Source organism: Sus scrofa, chromosome 16, assembly GCF_000003025.6.
Source record: "Sus scrofa isolate TJ Tabasco breed Duroc chromosome 16, Sscrofa11.1, whole genome shotgun sequence".
Classification (NCBI taxonomy): domain Eukaryota; kingdom Metazoa; phylum Chordata; class Mammalia; order Artiodactyla; family Suidae; genus Sus; species Sus scrofa.
Genome location: NC_010458.4, coordinates 41,333,447 through 41,344,416, shown reverse-complemented (window position 1 = coordinate 41,344,416; position 10,970 = coordinate 41,333,447). Strand labels below are relative to the sequence as shown.

Sequence of the window (10,970 nt, the reverse complement as noted above, 5' to 3'; positions counted from 1 at the left end):
TATACTCACACACACACACATAGATATATAGATATTGAAGCCCTGTGCTACCATAATATTAAATATATATATATATATATATATATATATATATATATATCTACATATAGATACATAGATACACAGATATTGAAGCCCTATGCTCATGAACTCTGGGCCCAGGCATTTGTTGATAGCATATGTAATGTTTGAGAACCACCAGTCTAGTGCCTCCCAAACTTTAAAGTGTATACAAATCATCCGAGGATCTTGTTAAAAAATATAGATTGACTCGGTAAGGGATGTCGTCTGCGATTTGGTAATCCTAACAAATTTCTAGTCTGAAGCCGACACTGTTGGTCCACACACTGCACTTTGACTAGAAAGCATGGACTATGGAACCAGGGGCAACTGCTCACCTGATGGCAGCTGGACCCAAATTGGAGGTCAGGCAACTGAGTGAAAATAGCTCAGGACAGATTCCTAACACTAAGTCATGAATTGACGAACAGTGGATTTTACACATACCATCTCAGTAAATCTGCACATAAACTACCCAAGATCAATATTAGTGTGTGTATGTGTGTGTGTGTGTGTGTGTGTGTGTGTGTGTGTGTGTGTGTATATATATATATATATATGTATTTTTTTTTTTTTTTTTGGATGAGAAACCCAGGACTCAGGAAGTCATACAGCTAGTATGACTGTATTGGTTTTATACTGCAGTTTCACAAATGACCACAGAAGTGGTGGCCTACAACACAACTTTATTATCTTTTGGTTCTAGGGGTAAAAAAGTCTCCAAATCAAGGGATTGGCAGGACTGTATTCCTCGTGAGGGCTCAAGAACAGAATCCATCTTCTTTCTTTTGCAGCCTTCAGAGGCCACCTGTATTTTCAAAGCCAACAACATCTCTTACCCTTTTTCCTTCATTGCTAACCATGGCTGGGAAAGCATCTCTGCCTTTAAGGACTCAAGTAATTAGACTGAGCCTCTCTGACTGATACAGGACATTCTCTCCCACCTCAAGATCTGTACCTTAATCAAATCTGCAAAGTCCCTTTTGCTCAATAAATTTCCAGGGATTGGGGTACAGACATCTTTGGGACCCATTATTCTGCCTACCATGGAGGGGAGGGAAGCAAGATTTGGAGCCTGGAATCAAGTTCAGATCTGATTCCAAAGTCAAAATACAACTCAAAACAGCAGCTAAACTGAATGTTGTCGTTATTGTGTTTTTCAGAGGCTAAATCAAGAATAGAGCATAAGTTTAGTGCAGCTGTAGGCAGCCTGAATTCTATTATCATTTTAAATTGAATTAAATGGTGCTGAAGTGGATTTTGTTTATTGCCATTCATTTCGCAGTCTCCGTAGACTCAGAGAGACCCAGTCCTGCTGCGTAAGCACAGCACCTTGGTATCTGCACGAACATCTAAAGTATGGTTCCTAACTAAAACCCGAAATGGAAACCAAAGAATGTCTTCAAGACTTGGCAATGAATTACTTATACTTTCAAGCAACCATTTTGAAGCAAGATTAGTGAATGATCCCTGACTACTGGACTGCCTTGTAGGGAGCTTGTGACCAGTAAGCAGCTGTGTTCACCACCTCACTCAGGCTCCCTGGTACCCCAGCAGAAAGGAATTCCTGTCTGAGAAATGCAGCTTCTAAACCAAGATGAACCTCTTCCTGCGCTTTCATGAATGTATTCAGAACTAGGTTTTCTTTTTCAGAGCAGCAAGTCCACCCACAGAACTTGGCCTTATAGCTTTCAGATCCATTATCACCAGGACAATAAGAACAGAGAAAAATGTAGTAGGGTTTTGTTGTTGTTGTTGTTTTTGGTCTTTTTGCCTTTTCTAGGGCTGCCCCCATGGCATATGGAGGTTCCCAGGCTGGGGGTAGAATCGGAGCTGCAGCCGCCGACCTTCGCCAGAGCCACAGCAACACAGGATTCGAGCCGCGCCTGTGACCTACACCACAGCTCACAGCAACACCAGATCCTTAACCCACTGAGTGAGGCCAGGGATTGAACCTGCAACCTCATGGTTCCTAGTCGGATTCGTTAACCACTGCGCCACAACAGGAAGTCCTAGTAGGGTTTTTTTTAAACCCAGCTATTAGGAGTTGAATTGTGTCTCCCCTCAGCCCCCGCCAAAAAAAGAATAAAGCCTCACTTGGAAATGGGAAGGTTGCAGATATAATTAGGTGAGACGACTGTATCCTCATAAGAGGAAAGAGGCAGGGGGAGAAGGTGGCCATGTAACAAGAGGCAGAGACTGGAGTGATCCATCTAGAGGCCAAGGAGTGCAGCAAACCCAGAAGTTGCAGGAGGCAAGGGAGGGGTCTCCCTTACAGGCTTCAGAAGGAACCAGCCTTGCCAACACCTCAATTTTGGACTTCTAGCTTCCGGAACTATGAGAGAATAAACTGCGGTTGTTTTAAGCCACCCAGTTTGTGGTGCTTTGTTCCCGCAGTCCTAGCAAACTGATAGGTCATTTTCTAGAATGTTGTTACAATTTATATTTCTCACTTTACAGAATGGATGTATTTCTGAGTAGGTAAATGCACACAGATCAAACAGTGATCAGAACATGATTAAACACTGGAGACGGAGTCCCAGAGAATGATTATGACTACAAGATGTTACTTAAACCACACTACAGAAATGGTTGCCAGAACAACATTCATGATAAAGTTGAGCTTATTAGCATAGCGGGCATTTCCAAGTCCGGTTTTTGGAAGTTCTGAAATGACTTTCTAGAGCATGGAGCCAAGAGACAGCCCAGCAGTGGCTGTAACAGCCAAACTGTAAGGGAAACTCTGATATTACTAATGGAAAACCTCTCTAAATTGCAAGTTCTGCTTCTGTATGCCCTGCTCGCACAACCCTCCCCACCGGCCCACTGGGATCATGTGACTACTAACAAACCAAACCTAAAATTTAAACATCACCCGCCACCAGTTCCCACTCCCAGTTCCCACTCGGGTTCGCCCTGCCAAGAGAAGACCTGGAAGAACTGGCCTAAAAAGCCTGAAGCAACCCCTGTCGGGGTCCTGGGTTTTGAAGAGTTATCTTCCCAGGCCCCCAGGCATAATAAACCTGAGTTCTCCTACTCTCTGAGTGTCGTTTGGTTTCTCGTGGATTGGTGGAGCTGTACACAGACCTGTAACATTTCTGGAGGCCCCAGTGAGCTTTCAACCATTCTGGCCCCTGTATGCTGTGGGTATGGCCCTAAAAAGACCAAAAAAAAAAAAAAAGAAGAAGAAGAAAGAAACAAATGTGACAGCCATAGGCCAGAGACTCAAACCCACTAAGACCCCTGAGACTTAACCATAAGATTAGAGAATACTTCCCTCTCACACTTTTCTGGCTCACCAGCTGGGCTCCAGTATAACAGGGGATTGCCGAGCAAAGAGCTATCAGACACAGGTTGTCTCTGAGAAGTACTTAGGGAAACCCAAAGTCAAAAGAGGAAACCAAAACTAGAAGCCTAGAACAATCTGAAACCTCTAGCCTCCTGAGCTAATGCTAAACATTAAACACAGCAAGGTGCTTTTCTTTTTTTTGCTTTTTTTTCTTTTTTTGTCTTTTTAGGGCTGCTCCTGCAGCATATGGAGGTTCCCAGCCTAGGGGTCTAGTAGGAGCTACAGTTGCCAGCCTACACCACAGCCATGGCAACGCGGGATCTGAGCCGTGTCTGCAACCTACACCACAGCTCAGAGCAATACCGGATTCTTAACCCGCTGAGCGAGGCCAGGGATCGAACCCATAACCTCATGGTTCCTAGCTGGATTCATTTCTGCTGGGCCTTTCTGCTGAAAAGCAAGGTGCTTTTCAGACATACTTTTCCAGATTACTACTCCCCCCTTTTGGAAAAGAAATAAAAAAAAAACAACCACCTTTTCCCTTGGGCTATGAGCCCCTGCAGATTAACAGGCAAGCTCACACAAGAAGACAAGTTATCTCAGTTCCTATCACCCAATACAGTGTGTCCAGCTTTCAACAAAAAATGAAAAGGCATGTAAATAAAAGGCAAGCAAAACAGATCAAGATCTGTGATCAAGCAAGAAATCAGAGACGATCTTAGGTAAGCATGAGAACGAGACTCATACACAATATAGATGTCAGAATTATCAGACAAAGAATTTAAAATAGCTACCATTCAGTATGGCAAGGGCTCTAATGGAAAACACAACACGTATGAAGAGATGGGTATTGTAAACAGAGAGAAATTCTAAGAAAGAATTAAAAGTAAACGCTAAAAATAAAAAAACACTGTAAGAGAAATAAACCCCCCAAAATGATATGTACCATATCCCATTTAAGTAGCAACATCATAAGAAGAGGATGGGAGAACTGGAAACAGTTTTAAGGTATCTACACCACATATGCACAGTGCTAGTCCAAGATGGACTCAGATTAGTGAAAAAATGTATATGGAAAACCTAGGCAACTATTAACATTTTTAAAAAAAGAAGTATGATTAAAAGTATATTGGAGGAAGTGCCAGAGATCCAAGGCTGCAGGCCTCATTTTTCAGGGCCTGTCTCTGAAATGGTAAGAGGTTAGAATAGAGCCTCTCTCTGATTCCCTTCTTGCTCTGCAATTCTTTGACTAAAAATATTCAATTAAAACAGTATAAAAAATAAAAAGCCTATCTTCTTCCTTTAAGTATATCTCTAAGGAGGAGCCTTTGGAAAGGTATAAAAGTAATTAATTCTCTAATCTATTACTTTAGTAAGTTTGGGTTTCCGTATTTCCATACCATGCATTACCTTTGGCAGGTTTATCTGCACAGTATAATAAAATACTGGATTTGCTCACGTGGTTCAGCATTTTTCAATACATTTTGTGTGTGAGTAAAGAACCCACAAGGCTGAAACAAAGGCCGTTCCACAGTATTGATTTTACTGCCAGAGATGGTACACGTGCCTTTCGATCCAAAAAAGAACTAAACCGAGCTGCCTTCCTTAACTAAACGGAACTCACAATTAGTTTGTGATTACCTGCGAACTGTCAATAGACTTTCCTTTCCTGGCTGGCTGTCAATACACTTCTGAGCCTCGAGAAGTTATGAGCTACAACTTCCCTGTCAATCAAAAAGTTTTGCTCTTCTAGATTATTAAATTGCAATGTTCATTTAAAAAGAAAGAAAAAAAAAATCACTGGGGCTAGTCTAGAGAGAACTGTGGAAATGACCTGCCCCCTTGGAAATGAGATACCAATCTTGCTTCAGGGTAAAGCTAGTGAAAAAACAAAAAACTCACTTGTAGGTGTACTCACAGCTCATCTCCAGACTTTCTTGCTCTAACTCCTGGCACTAAAAATCCCCAACAAGCAGACTTCCAGTCAAAAGGCTAATTTCCAGCTTTAAAACCATTTGCCTGGTGGCAAACAGATACAAACGATTTAAGCCTCCCTAGACTCATACCTGTTCTAGTAGTTACTTACATTCTATTTTTGCCCTACTGGGAAATTAAAGTGGCATGAAAATCAATGTTTCACCTTGAAGGGAAAAAGGGCTGGATGACCAGACATTGATACATTCCTTCTTGGATTAGACAAATCCTTCAAAGCACACTCGGCTAAATAAATTCCGTCAGGCCCAAAGGAGAAAGACGTACCCATTAACTGGAACGAGGAACAAATCTTGCTTGTTAAAGATCTCTGACTAATTGGAGACTCTCTATTTGTTATAGTAAGAAAGGGTTCAGAAGAAAATGTAGTCATTGACTCTCAGCTTTGAATTTCATCCAAGTGCTTCAGACCATCAGGAGTCCCTCGGAGCAGTGTGACCACCCAGAAGTAAAACCAGAAAAATTCAGACGAATCACTCCAGACTTTTCCAAGGTATTAGGGTGGGTATTCACCCCAGGGGCTCACAATCTCACTTCAGACAAGTGCACGTGGCTGTGGAAAGTTCTAGCTCTACAGCCACATGGATTGGTTTGGCTCCACTTAATGGGACATCAGGTTCTATAGAGTACTCTGGATGTGTTTTGGACAGAATGCACTTTTTCCATAAGGGTAAAAAAGTGACTTTGAGCTGCCATTTCAAATGGCACAGTCCCATGGAGATACCGAAATCAAAGTTGTACATTTACGGAATGATTATTTCTTCTTCTCTCCCTGTTTTGTTAGTTGATCTCATCCTAAACTGAGGCAAAAGAAAACATTTTAAAGTCTGGCATGTTTCTGCCTTTCAAGATCAGCCCAAATACAAGTATTTGTAAGTTAAAAAACAAAAGTTGCTACATATTTGCCCCTTTGCCAACAGTCCACAAATCCAAAAAGGCTTTTTGGTAAAATAAAAATGAAAAAAGCAGTGCTTGCCTTCATGTCTTCATTTTTAGTGGTGTGTGAATTCAGGTTATACTAGTATTCCAAAAGATCTACATACTTCTTTAAAGCACAAGGGGGTAGGGGAGAGAGAAAGACCGACAGAAAGAGAAAGAGACTCTGGCTAAGAGGAGGAGTTTCCGGGACTTAGGAAGGCTGATGAAACACATACCAGGTTCAACACACCTTTTCCACAGCTCAGTCACTGACTTTTCTAGATTAGAAAACATTGCAGAACTTGCTGTAAATGAAAAGGTAAGCTCATAAAGGTTAAGAGTTCTAAGGTGATAAAACAAGAACACCACTGGAAATTTCTGGAGCTGTAACGTCTTTGAAAAATTATGGAGAGGCCTGGCGATCACCACCTTAACCAATGAAGCAGCATCAACAAAGACAACCTGACATTCTGTGTCCCCTGATGCGACACCACAGCAAGTGCATCACCAATGGAGTCTTGTTGCCAAAAGTGTTACCTTGAAGCGAATTATGAGGAAGCAATTAGAACACTGCCCGATAATGGAGATTCTATAAGACAGCTGCCTTGGGTTAAAGACCAAAAAAAAAAAAAAAAGTTAATGACATGAAAAAAAGACTATTCTAGATTTAAAAGCTAAACAGCCAAATGCAATGTATAAGTAAGTGCTCCATGGATTCTGGATCATAAAACAAATGGAAATCACATGAAAGACGTCTTTGGAGCATTTGGGAAAACTGGAATATGAACTATTATTGTACATTATAATCCATTTACATTATAATGTAATGAATAGTATTACATTAATTTTCTTAGGTATATTAGTGGATATGTAGAGAAATGCCATTCTCAGAGGTATACTTAAGTATTTGGGGGGGGTGATGTCAGAAATTTTCAAATAATTCAGCAAGAATAAGCATATATACTATATACATGTGTCTATGTACCTACCGAGAGGGTAAATGTGGAAAAATGGAATAATCTGGTGAATCCGGATGAACAGGAAACTGGTGCTAATTATTCTTTCAATGCCTCTATAGGTTAAGAAATTTTTTTGGAAAGTTGGGGGAAGAAAATATTGTTTTTCATGACTTGTATCTCGTCTTCCTTTACTCAGCTCTCCAACAACTTAAATTTCTATTCACTTGGGATTTGCAAGGTTTGTAGAAATAGAGTAGACAACTACTTCACTAAGTAGGTGAGCCTTATGTTTTAATTCTTGGAATTGGGAATTGGTTGTGAGGCTGTGGAGCTCTAATATTTTCAAAATCTCACTGATAAGTAATTTCAAATAGCTCTGAGTCCGGAAACAAAGAGAAGCCCAGTTCTAGTATAGTGCCGTGTACTTTTTTTTTTTGGTCTTCTTGAGGCCACTCCCATGGCATAAGGAAGTTCCCAGGCTAGGGGTCAGATTGGAGCTACAGCCTGAGGCCTACACTACAGCCACAGCAACCTCAGATCTGAGCCACGTCTTCAACCTACACCATAGCTCATGGCAACGCTGGATCCTTAACCCATTGAGGCCAGGGATGAACCTCCATCCTCATGGATACTAGTCAAATTCGTTTCTGCTGAGCCATGACAGGAAGGCCACCATTTACTTTTTAATGACAGTACCAAACTATGCTGTTTGAGATCAATTTTTAAAGGGATATCAAGTGACACAGTGCCAGTAGCACAATCTCCTTCCCCTGCACACCTGCTGCTCCTCAACACACACTTCCTTTAGAACCACGACTTTCTGACACCAAGTGTGAGTTCCCGTGGAATTGTAAAACATCCTGAGGTAAGTATTCCACTAACCCCAGAATTTAGTATGGACCCATGGCACAAAATAGGAATGCAGCAAACATCAGCTAAATAAAGGAATAGGTAAAATAAAGATCTAAGATGAGGATTTTACAAGGGAAACGAAAAACATGAATATTTTAACATTTAATGTTGCGGCTTCTCTAATGTGACTGGTAGAAGAGGAAGGAGACAGCACTTTTATTAAAACTTTAAAATACTGGCCACATGGGCCTTTTTCTGAGGCTCAGGAGAAGTCTCTGGAATATAAAGTAAATAGAAAAGGAGTATATTTATGAAATAGAAATGGTCATAACCTTGTATTAGGAGGCACAGTTCAACCAGAGGCCTGGATGAGTTGTTTGCCCAAAATATGTTTGCTATAAGGCTGCATTAATGAACAGAATTCAGTAACTCAATAATTACATTTTATGCCTTAATTGAACACTTAGAAATTTAAGCTACGAGAAATTTTTTTTTCTGAACTAGTTAAAAAGCCTATTTTAACCTCTGAGTTTAAAAAAAGTAACCAAACTCTTTCCCTGAGATAAGCTTTTTATCAAGGTGGCTTTTTTTTTTTTTTAAGTAATATTTGCCATAGCACTATGATGAAATCTGTCAGGAATTAGAAAGTGAGTATATTACTATAACTGAAAACTGGGAGCATGTTTGCACATTTCTGATGGGAAGAGAGTCTCAAATGAAAATAATTAAATCAAAAAAAGAAATTATTCTTCTTAGATCAGTCTTAAAGACTGAGTCAAATAAAGAAGCTTCTGGTCTTTAAATAAAAAGAAAAACTAAAAAGGTAACTAAGATCTGCTACACACAGCACTGCCACCTGCTAGAACAGAGTCAACATCACAGCATGAAAGAAAACCTCCCTTTAAAAGTCACTGGGCAATCTTTGAGAGCTTATTTTTTGTGGGGCAGGAAAAATAATCAGACAAATCAAAGGTGAGGTATCTTTGGAAAATTTAATATGGACCATATCTTCTTTCTCTTGCTGAAAACATCAAATATTCCCACACTTTTTGGGTTCTACAACATACAAAGGGGCAGTGGGTTTCCTGCAGTTACATACTGTATCTTTCTATAGAAAGATCATTTTCCAACCTTGCTTTTGAATATTTCCTTAAAAATGCTTTAAAGCTTCCTTACAGTCAATGGCAAGTAAAACAAAGTAAGGCTTTATTTTCTCCTTTTTCCCCTTTTTTTGGTACTGCATGTTGGAGGAATAAGGAAGGAAGACTTGTCACATCAGTGTTGGTAACCTGGGGACTGCTGCTGGGTCCTCCAGGGGAATCCATTTGTCACGGCCCTGGTGCACTGGGGAACCTGAGGCCGGTAAGTGCTGAACAGCCTGTCAGAGCCATGTCAGAGCACAGGGGTCTGTGAGCTGCCAATTTCTCTCGGTGTTCACAAGGCTCCTGGCCTCCAAGAGTAACAAAGGAACTGGGACTAAATCAGGATCAGAGGTCTCCCAGCTGGTACTGCAGTACCACAGGTTCATTTCTGCGGGCCTCACAATGTGCATTAAAACACTAAAAATAATTACTGAAAATAAAGTGAGAAAAAAAATTCCTTTACTAACTTCCATATCAAACTACTAGAATGAAAATAAAAGCATTTGTCTGATAAAACACATTTTCTATGTCAGATGAAAGCAATTCCTTTGCAAGATAAACTCCCTAATGTATATTTGTCACTATTTATATACTTTTGCTTGGTGCACAAATTCCTTTAATTGCATCATCTGAAGAGCTTTGTCATTTTTCAAATTTGTAGTTTCAAGAGCTTAAAAAAGGGATAAGGCAGCCAAATTTAACTAATTTTGGTTGCAGAAGAACATCTCAGACATTAACCTTCTTCTTCTCAGGTGTTAAGAGTACATGATTAAAAGGTAACAGTTTCTTAACAGGAAACTAAGCAGCTATTGTCAAATCTATCTCTAGTAAACACAGGGCCCCTCATAAATATAAAATTAAATTGTTTTGAGGAATAGGTTTGTGATTTTAGTTATGTAGGATTTACATTTATTCGCTGAATTCTGTGGTAAAAAAAAAAAATGTGTAGTCTTCCAATCTTTCTTTCAGGCATCATCTCAGCAGGCTTTCACACACAGATGGCAGGCTGGGCTCCTCAGCCACACGTCAGGTGCCCTCAGAAGCCCTGCAAAAACTCCTGTAGCTGGGTGACGATCTCCGTGTCCACCGTTTCCATGAGGGACTGGAAGCCTTGCTCTCCCAGCAGCTCCTGCTGGGCCTTGAGCTTCTCGTAGATGAACTGCTGCAGTGACACGGTGTGCACAGGGTCCTTCAGGGCCAGCTGCGGGACAGAGAGGAGCCACACTGTGTCAGAGAGCCAAAACAAGTCCCTCGTATGTGCGAGTGTCTAAACTCTTTGTCATCTCTTTCGCAGCAGCAAAAGTGCTTCTGTCTCCCTTCTTACAAGGGTTTCTAAAGCAGCCTCATGGTAAAAAAGTTTGGGCCTCTGAGCTTAAGTCATCTGATTAGCTCAATTTTTCAACAGCTGAGGGTTTGTCCATGTAAAGAATCAAAACTTGGTGGAACAGAACATGCCCTAAAAGGAACAGAACATGCCAAAAACTATTTAAACCCAATTATCCCGGGTTCCTGGTAGGAAGATCAGGTACTATACTGTGGCAGCTTAGTGAGGCCCTCAGGACTGACAGAGGAAACCGTGCCGCATCCTGGAGTGCCACACTGTTTATACTCATGTATATGCTTCTGGTTAAAAAGAGAGAGAGAGAGTGATAAAGAAAAATATATATAAAGATAGATTTTTAACAACCCAAACAGGTGCTCCTTCTCTCCCACTGGAATACTTAAAAAACAAAAGAAATATAATTAAATTTAAAAACT

General features: G+C 40.6%; 1 protein-coding gene across 2 annotated transcripts in view; it reads right to left on the bottom strand.

Moving 5' to 3' along the window:
- IPO11 (importin 11) overlaps positions 9,044-10,970 on the bottom strand; it is a 214,251-nt gene continuing 212,324 nt past the window's right edge. For both annotated transcript variants that reach the window (XM_021077043.1, XM_021077044.1), the window contains one exon: positions 9,044-10,413. In XM_021077043.1, the coding sequence (XP_020932702.1) occupies positions 10,249-10,413 (165 nt within the window). In that variant the 3' untranslated portion in view covers positions 9,044-10,248. The remainder of the gene's footprint in view (positions 10,414-10,970) is intronic.